This window comes from Microtus pennsylvanicus, chromosome 18, assembly GCF_037038515.1.
Source record: "Microtus pennsylvanicus isolate mMicPen1 chromosome 18, mMicPen1.hap1, whole genome shotgun sequence".
NCBI classification, from domain to species: Eukaryota; Metazoa; Chordata; class Mammalia; order Rodentia; family Cricetidae; genus Microtus; species Microtus pennsylvanicus.
The window spans coordinates 18,198,938-18,219,455 of record NC_134596.1 but is presented as its reverse complement, the minus strand read 5'-3'; the positions used below and the strand labels follow the sequence as shown (position 1 = coordinate 18,219,455).

Here is a 20,518-nt window from a genome sequence, read left to right as displayed (position 1 = left end):
TTGCAGAACCTGGTTTTCACTGGGACATCTGGGAGTCCCAGAATTTTTGACAAAGTCACTGAGTGTTAAAAATGTTATTAAGAGACAAAAAGGAAATACTATCAAAGGCAGATCACAGGGCAACAGAACTTCAAAATTAAGCCAAGCTTTTTATCCAGGTAGTAACACCGAGAGCTCCCATAGTCCCCGACCCTGGTCAGGATCCTTACCATCAGCTGCGCTGAAATACTCGGGGTTCACAGAGGCATACAGCACTCCATTGCCCAACCTGCTGTTGTTTCTGTCAAAAAAGATGAAATCCAGGTCAACAGCCCCATCTCTACACACTATTGTAAACACTTTCATCTTTTCTTCTTCCTGTTTCATGAGTTGTCATGAAGAAGACACAGAAAGCATGCTCACTGCCAACGGAACCTTGGTCTGCATTCCTGATTCAGACCCCGTGGGCCAGCAGGTATCTGAGGTCAGACCCTTCAGCTCTGTCGGTGGCCTCAGATAAAGAGTTTTTTTTTTGGGGGGGGGCATTTCGAGACAGGGTTTCTCTGTAGCTTTGGTGCGTGTCCCAGAACTAGCTCTTGTAGACCAGGCTGGCCTTGAACTCCCAGAGATCCGCCTGCCTCTGCCTCCCGAGTGCTGGGATTAAAGGCGTGCGCCACCGCCGCCTGGCCAGATAAAGAGTTTTTAAAGAAGCATTTGTTTGTTCGCTTCACCGGAAATAACAAAGGCTCCCTTGGTAGAAGAGCTTGGAGAAGCTCTTCACAGGATAGTAATCTGTGCGCCACCACAGCCAAAAAGAGAGAGATGGGAGCTGGTTGGTAGCAGTACTTGGGAGGCAGAGGCAGGAGGATCTTGGTGAGTTCAAGGCCAGCCTGGTCTACAGAGCGAGTTCCATGAGAGCCAGGACTACACAGAGAAATCCTGTCTCAAAAAAAAAGGGGGGGGGGAAGATGGGTCCCGAGAAAGAAGCATGCCCCCTTCCTGTCGTTAATCGTTAGAAAATGTTCTTTTTGCCTCTGGAGAACGTCTGACGAGGAACTCGGGTTGTCCAGTCCACACAGTATTTTCCCCCATGGACGATCTATGTGCAGCTCCAAGCTGTCAAACCACCTGGCTACCACTGCCGTCTTCCGCTGGCCCGGACACTCACCTCTTTCTGTGGAAGACATACAGCATGATTACCAGTCCTCCCACGATCAGCAGGACGGCCACCGGCAGAGCGATGATCAGATGCATGAAGTTCTCATACGTCGCTGCGGAAGCAAGGGGAAACGGGAAGGTGTCAGGAGCCGAACAATTGGCTTGTCTTGCTTTTATCTATGGTTGGAAGGATGATAGAAACCATTTCTGGAGAAGCCCTTACTCCTCCCCCTCACACTCGAGGAATGTGTTGTCAAGACTAGCCCAGAAAACAAACTGAACCACACTCAGAGGAAAAGGTAAATAAATACAGACTGATGGACTCTATTCCCTTTAAGGACTGCATATTCTGAAATAAGAGCTCGAATGACAGCCCGAAGGCAAGTGATGTTTGTATGTAGTTTTTTTGGAAGCGCAACATATTTGCTGAAGCGGAATGAACAGACTCTTACACGCACACTAACTACTCATGCTATGCTGGTCTTTACGGAAGTTCCATGGACAGCTTGCTCACCCCCTCTCCCCAGCCACTGGATACTTCTTGCCAATGTTGCTCTGAATCTTCTACAAATATGCGAAACAAATTCAAATCTAAGACCATAGAGCTGGCCACAGAACTTGCTAACGGTACCCGTGTGGGGCAGATGATGGGTTTCAGGGGTTCAGGTCTCTAACTCTGAAACTTCCGCCAGACACAAGAACTCAGGATGCAGATAGATGGAGAAGTGTGAATGCACACCGGGCAGGAATGCATAAGGAAAAGAGGAGACAGGAAGACAGGGGATGCCCTCCAGGAAAAGTCCTTCAGCCTGTGTCTTGACGGAGAAAGGTATGCTTTTCCTCATGTAAACAGCCTCCATACGGGGAGATGTTTTACAGATGGTGGTTGATGAAGAGGCTTAGTTCAAGGTAAATCGTTTCCCATCCTATTTTGCAGATTAAAAGCAGTCAGTGCCTAGGCAATAAAGCCTAGGAACCGCAACAATGACTGGAGCTCAAGATCTCTCCGAGTGTGTAACAGTGGCACTTATATCTTGGGGCAACCAACAGCTCTCTAACTGAGCTTAAGACCTGCTCACCAGGAGGACATTCTTGCCTGACACTGTAAACCTGGCCTATTTGTGACTGATGAGGTCAGGGACCCTAGGAAAGAACCCACTATTACTACTGCTTTCCTAAACCCGTATACTTCTAACTACATTCTGCATACATATGCTTACACCCATAGATGACTGCCGCTTGCAGTCCTCATCAAAGAAGCTTCTTTTTTTTTCTTCTCAGCAGGAGATGGAGAGCGAGCATTAGAGAAAACTACAACTGGTCAAAATGCAGAGAACAGCAGACTGTGGGGTACCCATTTCCAAGGGATACATGTACATCGCAACCCCTACAAGGAAAACTCATAAAACATTCCAGTAAAGCAGGAGGTAAGACTCTAACCAGAGCCCCACGATGTCTGCAGAGAGATGGTATCTTTTCTATGTAAGAGCTGCATACATAAATTCTCAACGACACGGCTACCTAAAGAAGACTTGCATAATGACAGCACCAGCTGACATGCTTACGGGTTGAGGGGAAATCTCGTAAGACCCCACTGTTAGATGAAAAGCTACATGCAGGCAATTAACGGCTGCTGGGGGAAAGAGAACCAGTTTTATCCAGGCATAAGCTCCCTGATAGGTTATCCAACCCCAAGCGGTCAGCCCTAAACACATATACATATAGATAGCACTGAATGGGCTTGGCATGTCCTCTCTCTCTATAAATATGTATGTGTGCGTTGTGTAACAGCAACGATTAAAGAAGACAGACGGGGACATGGGAGGAGTCGAGGGAGAGGAAGGGGTGGACATGACGTAAATACAGTACTGATTTAACACAGTACTGAGTAAATACAGTAAGAAAATTCTCAAAAACTGCAGCTGAAGCATTAAAAATAAAACAGTAAAAAAAAAAAGCACCAGTGAACTCTCTCAAGGGCAGAAGTAAACTGATCAGACTCACTCATGTACTGGGAAGATAGGTGTGTGGGGGGGGGCAGAGGGGGACCAGGCACACTGCCAGGTCTAGGAGGAGTTAGGGGAACATGCTATTCTCCCTGGGAATGTTGTGCATTGCTTGATTCAGACTCAGGAAGAAATCCTCTTATAAGCAAGATGAGAGAGCTGGCCAGTTTTCCTGGGGTTGCACTGGCAAAGGGCAAGCCAAGTTCTCAAATGAAGGCCTGGCCCTCCTGTAGTGCTTGCTCATAATGGCGGTGAGCACGGCAACAGAGAGGCCAGATACCAGTTATGTATCCTATCAGAAAGAATCCGTAAGACTTCAGTTAAAATGGAAAACCAAACCAACAAACAAGATGAGTGGCTGGAGAGCAGAGGATGTCCTGGAGTGCTTCTCTGAGTGACCAATGGGGCACGGATACGTAACGGAAAGGACAGAGGTATTCAGATGGCAGCATCCTGGATTTCAGGTTTGTTAATAAGAAGCCCACAGCAACTCCAGACACCCTAGAAGACATGTCTACACTAGTGCCGATGGGATGGCTTTGCAGGTTTTCCCTGCACTTGCTGGGTCACCCTGGCAACCTGAGGTCAATCCCTGGATCCCATGTAAAGGGAGAAGAGAAACCAACTCCTCAGAGCTGTCGTCTGACCACTCCACGTGGGCCGTGACATAAAAGCCCACAAGTGTGCACACTGCACACACAACAATAGTAAATAATAGGAATGTCTATTTGGAAAGGAGCTGGGAACTCACTGGAGACATCTTCACAGACTGTAAGTCACCAGTGTGGTTAGTACATAACTAAAATCTATTTATTCTTGAGCTATTACAAAAGCTGAATTCATTTCTTTGTTTGTTTTGTTTTTCGAGACAGGGTTTCTCTGTAGCTTTGGAGTCTGTCCTGGAACTAGCTTTTGTAGACCAGGCTGGCCTCGAACTCACTGAGATCAGCTTGACTCTGAGTCCAGAGTGCTGAGGTTAAAGGCGTGCATAACCACCGCCAGGCTGAATTCATTTTTCATAATTAAATGTCTTTTTTAATCCAATATCTTTTGAAAGGAGTAAGGTTTGGCACCTTCCAACTCCTAGAAGTATTCCAAGGGATCACTGCTACTGAGGAGCTCCCACCACAGACAGCTTCTCCTGCCCCTCGGAGAGTTCTTGCTTTTCGATCACTGAGACCAGTGGTCAGGCTGTGCTGTGTTCTGAGTTTCCCATTTTAACAGAGACGCGGAGAAACTGGAACACATCCAGAAGAACAAAACTGCTAGGAAACTGTCTGTGCAACTGGTCCTCAAGAAAAGGCTGAAAGGGGAGAAAACTGAAGAGGAGTTTAATAGGACTCAAGCACACGGAGTTCCTTAGAAACAGCACGTGGTGGTGCGAAGCTTTCAGGGCATCCCTCTTCTGAGGACTAAACACAGGGAAGCACACTAAACCGCAGCTGCAGAGTCTTGTTGGAACCAAGGAAAACTCCCCAGGAGCAGCGAGAGCTAGCATGCAGCTTCAACCCCTCGTCGGGTGTGCCAACTTCCACCGAAGAAAACCCATCAGAGGGCTTCGTAGACTCCCCAGGGGCACCCTAGCCTTGGTGTTACAAATGGAACGGCAAAGATTGCCACAAACATGCCCTCTCCTAACGATAGCCTGGCTCACTCAGCTCCAGAAGCCAAGACTGCTACTTCAGAATACTACCTAGGCTGTGTGCTCTAGGAATAAGCAGAAGGCTGGGGAATGGTGGGGGGGGGGAGGGGGGGAACTATGACCAAGCCTGGACAGATTCACAGAAACAGCGGGGCTCTACTGTTGGTGAGGTGGCACTTTGTACTGTGGTCAGAGGGTAAATGTCCCCCAAAGACTTGGATGTTTAAGGCTTGGTAGACAGCCTGGGGCACTACTGGGAGGTAGTGGCAACCTTAGGAGGTGGATCTTGGAGGAAGTTAGGTCACATGTAAACAAGGTCCTTTGAGAGGACCCTGATGCCTGGTCCTTTTCTTTGGGGGAGAAATAGCCTTGCTTCATCGTGTATTCCCGGCTTGTGATGTCTCAGCACAGTCCAAAAGTAAAAGAGCCAACTGACCATGGACTACAATCTCCAAAAATTGTGAGCCAAGAGAGATTTCCTCTCCCTCTAATTACCTCACGCATTTGTCAAAATGAAGAGCTACTGTAACATCGCAATGAAAAATGAGCACACAAGTTAGCTATTGAGACCGGGCTACCTGGAATAAATGAGAAGATTCAGACTGTAACTGCCAGAATTCTCTACCTCATTATTCCTAAAACCTAAACCGAGGCCTGGCAGCAGGACATAAAAGGATCTTAGCTTACTGCTTCTAATTCTATTCTTCTCTGTCCTTTTGTTATCAGTCACTAGGAGGATTTTAAAGCACATCTCTCGACACCTGGAAATGACTAGGTGGACTATCAGAGTTTTAACCAACATAAAATTATATATATTATACATACATCTTTGCCATGTACAACATATTCTTGAAGCATGTGTACATTAACTTAATTAACACAAGCATCGACTCACATCATAACTATTTTTTGAGGTGACTAACACTTTCTCAGCAATAAAGAATGCTTTACTAATTATAGTTAATGTTTACAATTCATCTCTTTGAACTTATTCCTTCTATCTACCTGAAATGGTGTATCCTTGGACCAACACCCTGTAAGCCGAGTTCCCCAGGGAACCTGTGGGGACTCTCGGTGAGCTCCCCCTTTTAGATTTACTTTACATGTAAGCAAGGTTATGTGTATTTACCTTTCTGCACCTGGCTAATTTCATTCATGCACAAGTGTCGGGGATTGCTGGATCTGTTGAGACCTTGTTGGAACTGAGAGAAGACTGGTAGAGACACAGACACTAAGAAATAACAGTCCCCTGACCCAAGATTCTAGCCACCAACTCAAAAGCTGAGCCGAGATTCTGGTGGGGTACAAAGGAAATTCACATCTGATCCTCTTGTATCATATTTGTTCATATATTTTACATGAGCATGAAACGATCTAAAAAATCTGGTTTCCAGTAAGACATAAAAAGGCACTATGTAAAAAAAAGATGCATTATGTACAAAATTTCACCGAACAAAAGTCTCAATTTTCAGGATCAAACAAGTATGCGGCCCTTGTAGTTAATCATTTCATAACATTTAGCTTTACATGTGATATCACCATATAGAATAGCCTTCTAAGAATCCTGTCTTCTCAGTGGTTTGAGTGAAATTTGTAACTTTATCCACAAGCCTCTGGGCAAACAACGAACATAGTATCTTTCACCATATCCTGGTGGATGAAAAGTACATCTGTTTTTCACCACTGGACAGATGGAGGGGGGTGGGGAAGAATGCCTCTGCCTGGGATGCTGTCCTGTAGATATGAGTCCTAGAGCAGGGAAACCAGCCGATCCCTGGGTTTCTTTCACCTCGTGATTTCTGAGCGTTGGCTCTGAGCCTTAGCTGGTTTCACTGACTAGGCAGGAGGTGGAAATGTTCAACTCAATGTTTTTGCAAAATGCTTCTACACATACGCCAGGGTGAAAGCAAAGTTATCTTCTAGCTCCCCAGAGGTGTACTATCCTCTTCTAGTTGGCCACATGGGATAAGCATCCAAGGTTCACCATCTTCCCCGGCGGAGATCCCAGATAACACATTGGTTCCTCAGTGTGACCATGTCTGAAAGCTGCCCAGCTCTGGTGTGTGCATGTGTGTGTGTTTGTGAGAGAGAGAGAGAGAGAGAGAGAGAGAGAGAGAGAGAGAGAGAGAGAGAGAGAGAGAGAGAGGTGTGGCGGACCTCTCGACCGGTGAGGAAGAACGACCACCACATCAGGATTCTACTCAGAACACGCTTTACTGGAGTGCCCTTGATTGATGGGGAGCAGGAAACGAGGGGCAGGAAGGGAAGGACAGAGAGAGCATGAAGCGAAGGGCAGGGAGCTAAGGGGAGAGACAGCATGAAGCGAAAGGGGTGAAGGGCACTGAGGCAGCTGCTTAAATAGGGAATTGGCACACGGGTCGCCCTGTGATTGGCTGCCACCAACAGCTGACACCAGACCGCATCGGGATAGGCTCAAGGATCCTCATCCACCGCGCATGCGGGAAGCAGGGGACACGCAGCTCTCAAAGGCATAGCCAAATATGGAGTTGTTTATTTCCAACAAGACAGGATGTCGGCGCCATCTTGTAATGGCGATCCTGTCCGGCTCACTACAGAGAGGGAGGGAGGGAGGGAGGGAGGGAGGGAGGGAGGGAGGGAGGGAGGGAGGGAGGGAGAGTCCGTCCCAGGCTGAGATCCCAGATGACACACACTGGTTCCTCAGTGTGACCATGTCTGAAAGGTGCCCAGCTCTGGTGTGTGTGTGTGTGGGGGGGCACAGATGTGTGCACACCAGTGGTAAATGTCAAAGCTCTTCCTTTATGCCTTTCCACTTCATTTTTCAAGACAAGGTCTCTCACTGACCCCAGAGCTCACCAATGGGCTAGATTGGCTATGTCAATTTCCTGAACAATAAGGTTACTGAAGCACACAGTGGTGACTACTGGCTTTGATGTGAGAACTCTGAAGTGAGATCTCCAAGCAGGTACATTTTGCCTAATGAGACATCTCCTCAACCTGGCCAGCTCTGTGCTAATAGAAAAGCAGCCAACTTCAGAAGCCCTGTTCTGGCCCAGCCAGCTTTTGGTTTTACCATGCATCCCCCTTATAAGACTTACTCTTGGCTGGGACATAGAAGAACACAGGATCTGTCCACGACCCATTGCCAGAGAGAGAGGTGGCTTGAATCCGGGCTGTATAGTTCCCCGGGTTTAGCCGGTTAAGCTTGGCCCCTCCATACTTCCTGTACTCCTGTCTGGACACACATTCCCGCTGATCCTACGGAAATAAAACATAAATGTTAATTTCCTACTAGCCACCTGCTAGTTCGTCACCATGGTGGTATCTCCAGCTGCCCCACATCTGCCTAGCAATCGTCCAGGTCATTAATACAAAGGAAGAAATGACATCTGTAATGGTAATCTTCAGGTAGCACACGGAAAACTCTAAACTCTAATCAGTCATCTTTGTAATCGAACAGAACCTCAGAGGAATGAAAAGTTATCAAGATGTGTCTCGTCTGTGGTACAAGGCCCACCTACAACGATACTGTAGGTGAATTATAGGTGAAGGACAGCCGGCTCCTTGTACTGCGGTTACTACTCTACAGTGCCTGGGCTTCTGGGAAGACCCCGATCCCCACTGACTGACCGTCTTTGTGCTGTCTCTGCTGAGAGCCAACAGAGCAGTGTGACACGCAATAGCGTGTGTTCTCAGGGCTGACAGAAACATACGCAGTGCAGGCCACAGTCCCCGCCTTACCTCAACTTGTGATCCGTACTTTATTTCATACATTAGGATCAATCCGTTAGGGTTCTCGGGTTCTGGCCACTTTAAAAAGATGGAGTTCTCCGGTCTTGGCTCCCAGGTCACTGGTCCAGGAATGTCATCTGCTCCTTCTACATAAGGATGTAAACAGGCAGCCGAATTGGGTTTAGGTCTCCAGAAAGGATGGGCTCACATGAGAGTGACTCTTCCCCTAACTCATGTCCATGCAGGACTCTGCACGGGGACATCGTAGGGGTCCTCCCGAGATGGCCGCTAGCACAGGACAGAGGGTTAGGACTGGACATGCCCGATGACCTGCCATCTCAAGATGCCACAGCATCTCCCAGGAAAATCTGTGACTGAGTACATGACAACACTCCTGACAAGCTAAGTCACTTTCTCCAGGGCCATTTTGTTTCCTATCTAAAGAAAAAAAAAATGAATCCTTTAAACTCAGCATCCCTGAAGGAGGGCAGTGAGCTTCGGGTGCTCTAGTGAGGCTCCAGCTATGGCATCCACTCTCTTCAGCCCACCTCCTCACAGCAACTGCCGCTCCCATATGGGAGAAAGGACCAATCAAATTCTGGCCTTGGAGGCAGCTGCTAGGAAACCTGGGCTCAGAACTAGGAAGCCATCATCCGTTCCAGCTCCTGCTGGCCTTACTTCGGAAACTGAGGCAGTGAACCAAAGCTGCTAAAAGTAACAGCCAAGGGAGGCCCTGGGAGATAAGCTGTTCTCTGTTTTTTTTCTAAGAGGACTGGGAAACTGAGGCACAGGAGGCTAAGGGCTGCATGTGAATGCCAGAGTCAATTTCAGAAGGTCCTTCTCCCCCAGTTCCCATCATCCTTTGTTCTTCCCAGTGCTTGATGCCTTTTCCAGAAATGAGAAGTGGGAGTTTACCCAGCTTGAAAGACAGGAGAGTGGCCATCTGGGTAACAGGGAATGTCTAACTTACAAGGGAAGAGGGAGCTAAAAAGGAGGCCCACAGGCTGTTCTCGGGGATCATGAGGATTCAATGATTCCTCTGCTTTACGTGGGAACTGGAGTGCCCCCATAGGTCTGTGGTGTGCTAAGAAGGCCTCATATTCTTGGTCTCCAGCCCTTGGCATGACTGACAGAAGGTAGACCCTTTAGGAGATGTGCCTCACTGAAAGGGGTCAGGGCATTAGGGAGCTGCCACTGAAGCAGCCCGTTCTCTCTCTTCTCCATGGCTGCCATGAGGGGAGTAAGTCTCCTTTACCATGCACTGACGGTATGAAGTGCAGTTTCTTTACAAGCCCAAATGCAATTAGGCAAGTGCTTCCCAAACACTGAGTCTAGAATAAACCTTTCCTCCTGGTAAGATGATTATCTCAGGTATTTTGTGATAGCGACAGCAAGCTAACTCCCTCAGCTGTGCACAGAAGAGGGCGGGGCTGTGTGAGCACACCATGTGAACCAAGCATGAGTAGGAGCCCTGAAGGAGGCTTAAAAAGAGTTTCTCAAGTGAGTCTGGGATGGGAGCTGGCGCTGGGAACACACTCTCTGTTCCTGAGGCACCTGATGGACAAGGTTGTTTACCAATGACCACACATTCGTAGGGCTGATTCTACGGGCTGTCGGCCTCTCCCAAGAGGCCGTAACGCGGTGGCGTACCTGCAGGCATGGTTCTCGCAAAGACGAAGTTGGAGGCACTGCAGCCCAGCTTCTCAGCTTCATGGTTGCAGCTGTGGATATCAATGCGGTACAAAGTGAAAGGCCGGAGGTTGGAAATGACAGTTCTCTCCTTGTTATCCACCCTGCTCTCAAAGAAAGGGTATTCTGTCTCGACTTCTTCCGGGTCTGTGATATTGTAGGTGTCTGCCACCGTGGTGTTCCTGCTTCGGCTAGACATGGTGGTGTTGGCCACTTGCATGACATCTCTCCGCTTCCTTTCGGGTCTGCAAGGAAGAGAAGGCCAGCTAGTAAGTGTATCAGCTTCCTTTTCTTTTCTATGGCCGAGACGGAAGTAACAGAAAAGGAAAATCCTAACCTTGAAATAAACAAAACTCTTCAGGCTCCTTGGATGAGAACCAACAAATAACCAGGGGATTTCCTTCTTCAGGACCCACCTTGCATTCTCTGTGGCACCCTCAGAAACACTCACATTCACACCTACACCCACACAAGTGGTCCTTCAATGTTACTAGGAAACAAGGCATCAGCCGTTCTTAGCCAGGCATTGTTCTGTTTCACCCAACCAACAGTGCTACTTGGTCAGCTCTGATGACTGAGTATTAGGATAAACCAAATCGCCTCAGTTAAGACTGATTAGGTGAAAGGTGAAGTAGCACAGGCCTAAGACACACGGGGCAGAAGGGACCCAAAGGCCTACAGGAGTAGCTTCCTTGATTGTCTCTGAAATGAAGATGCCCTGGTTTGAGAAGCTAGCAAGTACCTAAAATCCCAGGGATTTTCCTGAGGAACAGGGGTTCCTACTGATTGATGCCCACAGTCCCGAATATGCATCATGGTCTTGGAAGTCCATCAAGCCTGGCTTTGCTTCTCCTTTAGCAGTGGGTACCTGTGGCCTCCCGATAGCCTGCTTGTAAAGGGAGTGGAGCCTCAGCCACTGACTTGTGTTGGCTTGAGAAATAACATAAGAGCAACAGAAAAAGATGGCTGGGCCTCCCTCTCCCTCCGGAAACCTTAAAAAATCAGGCTTATAACACCGATAAGAACAGAGGAAATAAAAAAATAACACCAGACAAACACCCCTATGAGGGATACACCACCCTCAGGCTAGCCGCGGGTGAATGGTGGGAAAGCTGGGTGCTGAAGCTATTCCTGCAGTGCTTGGGACTGGGCAAGGGATGAGATCACCAGGTGGGATGCAGTCCACCTGGTAAGAACATCAGGAGTGCAAGAGAATAAGAGGGCCCAGAATATGGAGCTCACCGGTCTCCGTGCAGGAGAGCCCAGCTGAGAGGAGCAGAAATACACATACAGAGGGGGACACCTTGGAAGCCATGCTCCAGGCCTGTGGATGCTGTCTAAGCCAGCATCTGGAAGGGTAAGGGAGAGAGCCAGGGAAAGGGCTGCATGCTCCCCAGTCTGCTTGGCTGACGGACCTGCTACCAAAACCACAGTTCTTTGCTCGGTGCTGACACGGCAGGCCCCAATACAAGTATCTAAACTGCCCGTGCAGGACCTCATCTCAAAACTCAGGAATGGGCATTTGTTTTCCTGATGCTGGAGAAGGAAGAGCGATGTACTAGTCTACCATGCTCACACCCTGAAAAACCAACTTGTCAGCAAACCACCTACCTTCCTGAAAGGAAGAAACAAGGCCCCTCCCCCCAGCCAGGGAGACATTCAAAACAGCAGTAATACGTTTCCTGCCTCCCTCCTTTTCAAGACCAACACAACAAAACTGTGCCTACATGTAAAAGGTTGTTTGTATTTGATTTATTGAAGAATGATGTTACGTCCACTCCCTGCTTTGTAACTGGGTCACAGGACCAAGCACACTCAGCAGTCTACTCATTTGTAAACACTACACTTCTGCACACTGTGTAGCAGTTACTGTGGATACAGAGTCAGGACTAGGGAGGGAGGCAATACAGGCACTAGAAGACTGGGGACGACATAAACAAGGTGGCCCAGCTTTGTCAACAGCTACATGTCAACTGGGGTGACTAACAGCACACTTAATCTTATATCCTTCCGGAGTTTTTGATGGAGTTGAAGAATAGATAGTTATAATTACGGTTTTCCTTAGTTATGATAAAAGATAAAGTAGGTATAAATGTTGTAACTGTAATTCTTGCTTGATACCTGTTTTGTTATATGTAATTTTACTATGTTAAAGTTAAAACCTTCCCTTTTATTTAAACACAAAAATGGTATGGGAAGTCCTTCTGTATATGTCTTGCTTTTATTGGTTAATAAAGAAACTGCTGATAGGGCAGAATAGAGCTAGGTGGGGGGGGGGGCTAAACTGAACATTGGGACAAAGAAGGTGGAGTCAGTGAGACGCCATGGTGCCACCCGAGGAGAAAGACAGCAGCCACCAGCTAGAACCTTGTGGGTAAGCCACAATCACAGCCACATGGTGATACACAGATTAATAGAAACGGGTAAATCAAAGATTTAAGAGCTAACTAGCAATACGCTTAAGTGATTGGCCAAGCAGTGATCTAAATAATATAGTTTCTGTGCGATTATTTCATGGTCTGAGCAGCCAGGGACAAACAAGCAGTCTTCCCCTACATTGTACCGTCAGTTTTCCTCACTTCAAGAAATAACCTATGACCATTGGAGAAGCTTGTCTCTCTTAACATTTGTCAATGTTTTAGTGACATAACTCGAAATATAAAGATAGTGGCCCACAGAAGTCATTTCCCAAAGACCAAGTTCATGAAGTAACATAATATACACTAGCTTTCATTCTACTATAAACGCACAGGCAGAGTCAGACACTGCAGACGGACTCAATCTGACTTATTTGCCTTTAGCCCCCAAATAAACTGTGCCTAGAATGACATGAAAGAAGGAACAGTCTTTAGATGATTCAGTTGTACCACCACAAGAGACTCCATGACTCATTCCTGTCACCTAGGGTGCTCCTTTACAGGGGCCTTGCTACAGTGTGTATGGATGCCAGATCTATGCCTTGGTAGGAGACAAAAACCAAAAACAATCAAACCAATCCAAACCAAAAACCCAAATACCTAGGTATGGTGACACATATCTATACGTTGGGCTTGTTGTAGGACGGAGAAGCCAGGCTGTAAGATAGGGTGACGGCATTTAGCACGCAGGATCTGGCTGAGAGTACAAATACTTCATTCACATCTAGGTCAACCACAGCTCTGCTGCCCCATCTCTTAACCTGGTGCTCCACACTTGATATCCACAGCAGCAAAAGGGATGTCATCTGAAAACAACTAAAGGTTAGGGGCTTTTCTGCTATGGTTTGTTCTCCCTTGGTTCTCATGTTGGATTGGTGGATGTTTGGTCACCAGGGGGGCAGCAGCACAGAGGAAGGGGCCCCATTAGGAGATCCTGATGTGACTGGGTGGTGTTGTGAAGAAGGTTCATGCTGGTCTAAACAGAAGTTGCCCCTTATGCAAAACACTAAGCTCTCAACTTCTGCCCAGCTTCCTGTCTGCCTTAAATTCTCTCTGTCCCACAAGCACTTCTGCCAGGATGCCCTGCGACACAGCCAAGGATGCCTTCATCTGAGCAGAGCATATGCTGGCTCTGTGTTCTTCTCTCTCTAAAATTGTTGAGCTATATACACTGCCAAAGCATCAGATAATCTGTCAGCAACAACAAAAGAACCGATAATCCTTCCTCACAACCTGAACCTCTGGCAGTGCCGAACACGTGTAAGGTGAAGAAGTCCTGAATTTGACTGTCACCAGCACAGTGTTGGGAGAGGGGAGGACATCCTGCCTGGCCTCCTTGGGACACTATACCTAGGAATTCTTGTGGTTACAGGAACTCTTACTAGCTGAGTGCCGGTTTGGGTGGACTGGCCCATACAGACAACCTACTGAAAGGAAAGAGATTTGGTGCTGGAGAATGTAGGTCCGAGACCTAAGACTCAAACTGTCGGTAAATTAATTAGGACAGAGAGGTCACTGCATCCAGTTTTTAAACACGTTTGATGTCTTTTCTGCCTTTCGGCTTTCAAATTCAAGGAAACACACGTGATACACAGAGAACACAGGTAAAAAACAGTAGTGCATCCTGACCCACAGAGAGGACTTCAACAGCAGCCCAGCAGCCTTCCAACCAAGAGGAGCTGAGGTCTGTGAGGCAGATGGGAGAATGCACAGCCCGTGAGAGGAGGGAAGGGGAAGAAGGCTGCCAGGAATCCAGGAATTCTAGTCTCAAATGGACTGGAGCCTCGAGAGCTAACAGGTCTTTATTTTTGACTCTATTGACTCTTCAGAGTGAGGTGGCTATCTTTGACGACTTCACAAATATCAAGAAGTCATTTTTAAATCCATTTGCGGATACAAATCCAAGAAAGGCACTAAAGACAAAGTAACAGCAGGATTAACAGCCGCTAAGGGCTTGTGGGACCTCAAGGGGAGGGAACAAGCCTAGAGCACTGTAGTAGGCAGCTGAGGTACTATAGGGACTGGGGTGGGCACCTCACTGATCTGAACCTAGCCGTCCAAGGTTGTACACAGCCTTTCAGGAGAGCCCAGGGTCATTTCCTTAATCTCCTTCCCATATATCACTGGCTCCTCTGGTCTTTAAAAGATCCTACTGCGTTGTGTTTGCTTCTGCAGCACATATGCTAAAAAAACCAAACACAACTACCGTGCTCATCGTTCTAACTGTCATAAAGTAAATCAGTAAGTTAAAAAAAACGATCTCTAACACAGGTGTTTAACTATTTTAAGTATGCGATTTAATGACATTTGGCTACGGTGAAAATGTGCGACCCTCGTCACTGCTTCCTAAAGACCGCACTGCCTTAAACAGAAACTCTACTATTGAAAAATGATCACCTATTTTCCTCTGTATCCTGCTCTCACCCCCTAATCTGCCACATGTCTCTTCTATTTCATACACATAAAACCACACAGCATTTATTCTTTACTGTCTAGCTTTGTTTCATTTTTTTTTTGATGGAGCTTTCAGGGCTTGTGCATGTTGTATCAGTAGTCAGAATTTCTTTCTGTTTTATAGCTAACTAGTATTCCATCGAATGGGTATGCCACCATTTGTTAATATCTATCCATGGACAGATGAACAACTGAGTTTCTCCTTCTGCTGGTAATGGACTTTTCCTTTCTTTTATTAAAAAAAAATTAACACATATACTTCTGTCCCCCCTACCCCAGCATGAGCGTAGACATCAGACGACAACTTGTAGGGATCAGCTCTCTCCTTCCACCATACGGTTCTGAGGAGGAGCCGCCTTTACCCACTGAGACAGCTTACTAGTCCCCTTTTCTATTTTCAGTTTTACTTTGCAGAAACTGAGGGCAGAACACAGGAGCAGAGGGGATTCATGGGACAGTGCTCCATACGACTTAAGAAACGTGGTTAAAATGGACACATAGAGCACATGGCTGTTTTGGAGCTGGGTCCCTTTTAAAACCGACTCTGATTCCAGGTCCCGCTGAATCATTCCTCAGCCAGGTTGAGGGAGTCCAAGGACAGAGGAGGGGAGGGCAGAGATGGGCCCAAACCTCAGCTTTTCCCTTTACTGGCTTCTGCAAGGACAGTCAAGTGATCCAGGCAGTGCTTGGTGAAGATGAGGGAGGGGATGCGGCTGAGGTGTAATTCTCATGCACACGCCCCTGCTCCTGCAACATGAGTCCTGGGCCCCTTCCTGCAGGGCTACCCTTTCTAGGAGCTCTGCTCACCACAGGGACATCATCTTCTGTTGCACCCTCTAAGCTGGCTCCTACATTGCAGTGGGGGAATGAAGAGATAGAACTCACTGAATAGCACCAAACGCAGCACTTCCAAAGGGGACACTCACCTGGGCACGAAGATGGAATTGTGAAGGAAATTCTCAAAGACCTTGCGGTACTCAGCCTCTTCCTTCTCGGCCTGCTTCTCGGCTTCAGTTTTGGGACAAGCACAGCAAGGCCCTTTGTCACCACCACACACTTCTGTCTTGGGGTTCTCGGTCACCTCCTCCACATCGATGGTGCCATCCGCGTACTTTCTGATGGGTATTTTGTCTGAGACAGAACAGAGTGGGGATGAAAGCCAAGCACAGCGCCGTTCAACGGAGCAACAAGCCCGGCACAGGACGGGCTTCTCACACTGGCGCTCGGGTACCCCTCCGACACCGCCTGCCCACTGCTGCCCCGGCTCACCTTTGGAACAGTAGTTGTGCCGGTACAGATAGGCATCCTGTGGCTGCCGCTGCCACCTCACAATGTAGTAACTTAAGTTACCATTGGGCAGAGTTGGGGGGTTCCACTTCACAATCAGCTGAGAAGAGGAGTTTGACGCGGAAAGAACGTCTAGGGGAATGGAAGGAACTGGAAACACGAACAGAGGACATTTCAGAAAACAGCCCGAGGTCGAGGTTATCAGGGACTCGATGCAAACCAACAGGAAGCTGCAAGTCTGACCTGGCCACCAAGATAGCAAGAGGGCCAGCGGAGCCCAGAGTGAACCCCGAGCCTTGTTTAGGAAGAGCATTAACTGGAATACCAGCCTTCTCTTCAGAGCATCTGTTCTCAGATAAGCTCTACGCAAACATGCGCGGTTCACAGGGCTGGACTGAATAGACTGTAAGCACACAGCCAGGGTTAAAGGGGACTTTAAAAACCCACAGTTAATTTGCACGTGACAAATGCCACTCTCCGGTGTGTTTTAGCAAATTTGGGCAAACTGGACTCCACAGGACTTTATCTGTGATTGCAAATTTGAATCTCTGACAAAAAATGACAGGGAGACAAAATAAAAAGCGGAAGCAGGGGCTGGAAAGAGTGTGGGGCAGTGTGTGCGCCTGCACCTGTATGAAAGAAATGACGGAACAAGGAGTATGGAATCAAAGATCCTGTGGGCATTCTGTGGGATGGCAAGGCTAGGATGCTGGGAAGCCACTACACATGAGCGCTGGTTTTATGCAAAGTCCTCTGTTATCAGGAAGAGGAGTTCAATAATCTAAGCGAAGCTTACTCACTACCGATGCGCAAACTCAAAACGCAGAATTGATTCGATGTAAAAAGGAAAACACCCAGGACTACCGTCATGTTCTCAGTGGAGTTCCTATGGCAAAATCAATGCTACAGCCAAAGCACTCCCTAGCCCCAACACACACACACACACACACACACACACACACACACACACACACACACGACATCATGGTATGTCTTTTAAGCATGAGGTCCAAACAAGATGTTTTTAAATCTGAAAGGTGAAAACAGGTTGTGCTGCCTAGTTCGATGTCAACTTGACACAGTGAGTGGAGGGAAACTAAATTGAGAAAATGCCTCAAGAAGATAGTAAGACAGAGCTATAGGCAGGCCCGCAGGGTATTTTCTTAATTAGTGACTGATGGGGGAGGGTCCAGCCCACTGTGGGTGGCGCCAACCCTGGGCTGGGGTCCTGGGTCCTATAAGAAAGGAGGATGAACAACCATGGGGAGCAAGTCAGTAAGTTAGCAGCACTTCCCCCCCGGTTCTTGCCTCTGCACAAGTTCCTGCCGTGGCTTCCTTAATGACCGACTGTGATCCAGATAGGTAAGTCAAACCCTTTCCTTGCCAGGTCGTTTCTGGTCGTATGCCACATCAATAGAAAGCCTAACTCATGTCTGAAACGCCACAGACCCTGAGAACTGCTGAGGGGCAGCACGTTGGGAGAGCAGGATTAATACTAACTTTTGCAAAGAAAATATAACCCTTGTGGTGCCTGCTCCCTTAAGGGTTCCCAGAAGTATTCCCCAAACAGTTTATTACTAGATAGTTCAATGACAGGTTTCCCAGATGAAGCAGAGGCAAAGGATGGACCGTGTGTGTCACACCGGTCCTGAGCACTTGTGAGGACAGGCGCCAAAATGCAGTTTTTAATATTTAGGAAGAAGAATCAGATTTCTTAAGGATCTGCTGTAAGAAGAAATTACAACCCCCCCCCCCCCCGCCCCAAATCTGCTGCAATGATTCTCTGGGAACTGTCACTCCCAAATTTTAAGATAAAAAATGAATGTATTCTGTTGCACTTGAAAATCCATGAAATCAACCCATTCCCACGACCAGGAGCCTGTGGAAAATTCACTCCTATGCAGACTGCAGGGTCAGCAACCTGACTGTGACGGCTCTGGGGTCACCAAAGTGGGGAGGGGTTGGAGAAGAAAGGGCATGTGAACTGTACGTTATTTTTAAAATTTTCTCACTCTGCCATTTTATGCTTACTTTGTGCTGCTCTGGGGTACTTTAGCATGCGTTACTCACGGTACAGAATCTGTTCTCAGAGAATGTGTACCCGTGCTGCAGACCGTGTGTGCTCCTCACCCCACAAATCACTGTGTGGAAACCCTAGCCTGCAAGTGTTGGGGCTTTGCAAAGCGATTAGGTCATGAGGATGGAGTTTTAATCAACAGAATTAACACTAACAAAAAGAAGGTCAGAGACTCCCATGTGCACTCTTTCGGGCATGTGAGGACACATCAAACAGATCCTTATGAGCCAAGAAGTCGGTTCACACCAGACACAAAATGCCAACTCTTTGATCTTGGGCTTCCCAACCTCTGGAATGGTGAGAAGTATGTTTCTTTGCTTTGTAAGCCAACTCAGTTTGTGAGATTTTTCTTGAAATACCTAAATTATAAGGAGGAATCAGTCAGTAGTCCCTACTTGGCTACCACAATGCTCTAAGCCTGCTGAAAAAGGTGATGGCTACTGAATAAAGACAGAAAATCAGTAAGTCACTAGAAGCAGTTGGTGCATCATTTTAGGTCCTAGAAGTCTGCATTAAAACAGATGAAAACAGATATAGGTAGCTACATCCTGGGCATTCAGAGAGAAACCATCTTACAACCCTGGAGGACACGGGTTCATTAGCATAGAGTAGAGAGATAGATGCTTAAGACGGTACCAAGTCCAGAAAATGGCCCAGGAGAATTTAAGGTGTTAGCAGCAAAACGACTATAATACAGTGTTAAGCAACAACAAGCATCTCATTGCTGGCCCTAGAGCCATACTGTGCCCATTTAACCATAGCAAGCTTATAAAAAGTCAGGGAACGGGGGTGAGGGTGGGGTTTATCTAGTGCGTAGATACCTGATGCATTGGTGCGAATGTACAAGATTTCACTTTTGGCCCCACGGATATGGTCGTTTTCCACCATGGTGAGGGTCACAGCCTTGACGTAAACAGCATACTGGGTCCAGGGCTTCAGCCCATGCAGTAAAATGCCAGGCTCCCCCTCCTTGTTGGGAGGCAGGTCCACATCCACCATGTTCCAGCTGTTGGAGCCACAGGCATCCTGCCCATCGTATTCAGTAACGTTTTTAAAGGGTCTGAAAGACAATCAATGGAGACGAGAGAATGTTGAAGGACTCTGTCACCACAGCTCTCAAGAAACCTCCCCGGGGGCTGAGCTTGTCACACTGCCTATAATGGGAGCTCCAAATAAAACTCATCAACAATTAGATGTCTATACAAGAATAAAATCAAGCATCTGGACTCGGGGGCTCACCAGCTATGAACCACAGAACTGAACAAGCAGCCTCAGAGACAGCCAGTTCTATATTCGCAGGGACTGAAAATGTTGCTCCTAAGACATGCAGATGCTGACTTTCTTCTGAATTAGAGCTGTTTTTTTTTAAATAAGAAAAAAAAATCACTGCTGTTTAATGCAAACCTGGATACAGATAAAGGATAACTTTTGAACAGAAACTTTCTTAACCTTCCCCCAAAGTTTCTAAAATATAAGTTGATGATAGCTGGCTTTGATGCTTAAATATCTCATAATACTCAAATATTTCATTTCCCGATTGTCTCAGAAAGTGGCATTAGTGAAATCACCAGGTAACTTTGGCAGTGCATTGGCAGCACTTTCAAAGAGAAGAGGGTTTTGCACAGATGCATGGTGGGTGAGTAGGTGGGGCTTTATGAAATGGAATGGCTGCTGGCCACTGGCTTCTGAAATTATATTAACAGACCTGTGAACAACCACAGCGGGAGATGGGGGAGCACCATTCCTATTTCCCACGGGCTATAACAGTTCCCAGGACCCTAGTTCAAGCAGCAGGGAAGGTACCAGCCGCTGCCATGGGCACCTTTGCTCCTGGGAAAACGGATGACCGTGTAGACTGGGGGAACCACCTGGACACAGGAGGCCAAGTGGGGTGATGGGATGCCTCCAAGGGTTGCAACGTGGAGCAAGTCATGACTGCATAGGCAGGATGATGCCATCAGTCCCGGGGACGTCTTGGAAGACCCTGGAAACTGTTGACACTGAATGGTCCCTCTCCATTCTTCTTTAATGCTAGAGGGCTCAGGACCCAGAGCAGGGTCTGGGCAAGGCCTTGCACACATAGAGTGAATGGAAGATC

At 47.5% G+C, this 20,518-nt stretch overlaps 1 protein-coding gene across 2 annotated transcripts in view; it reads right to left on the bottom strand.

The window, feature by feature from the left end:
- Igf1r (insulin like growth factor 1 receptor) overlaps window positions 1-20,518 on the bottom strand; it is a 267,729-nt gene that overhangs the window by 25,126 nt on the left and 222,085 nt on the right. For both annotated transcript variants that reach the window (XM_075952901.1, XM_075952902.1), the window contains exons 8-15: window positions 19,242-19,480; window positions 16,326-16,493; window positions 15,983-16,187; window positions 10,147-10,430; window positions 8,506-8,642; window positions 7,863-8,022; window positions 1,148-1,250; window positions 210-280 (exon numbers count right to left, since the gene is read on the bottom strand). In XM_075952901.1, coding sequence (XP_075809016.1) covers window positions 210-280; window positions 1,148-1,250; window positions 7,863-8,022; window positions 8,506-8,642; window positions 10,147-10,430; window positions 15,983-16,187; window positions 16,326-16,493; window positions 19,242-19,480 — 1,367 coding nt within the window. The remainder of the gene's footprint in view (window positions 1-209; window positions 281-1,147; window positions 1,251-7,862; window positions 8,023-8,505; window positions 8,643-10,146; window positions 10,431-15,982; window positions 16,188-16,325; window positions 16,494-19,241; window positions 19,481-20,518) is intronic.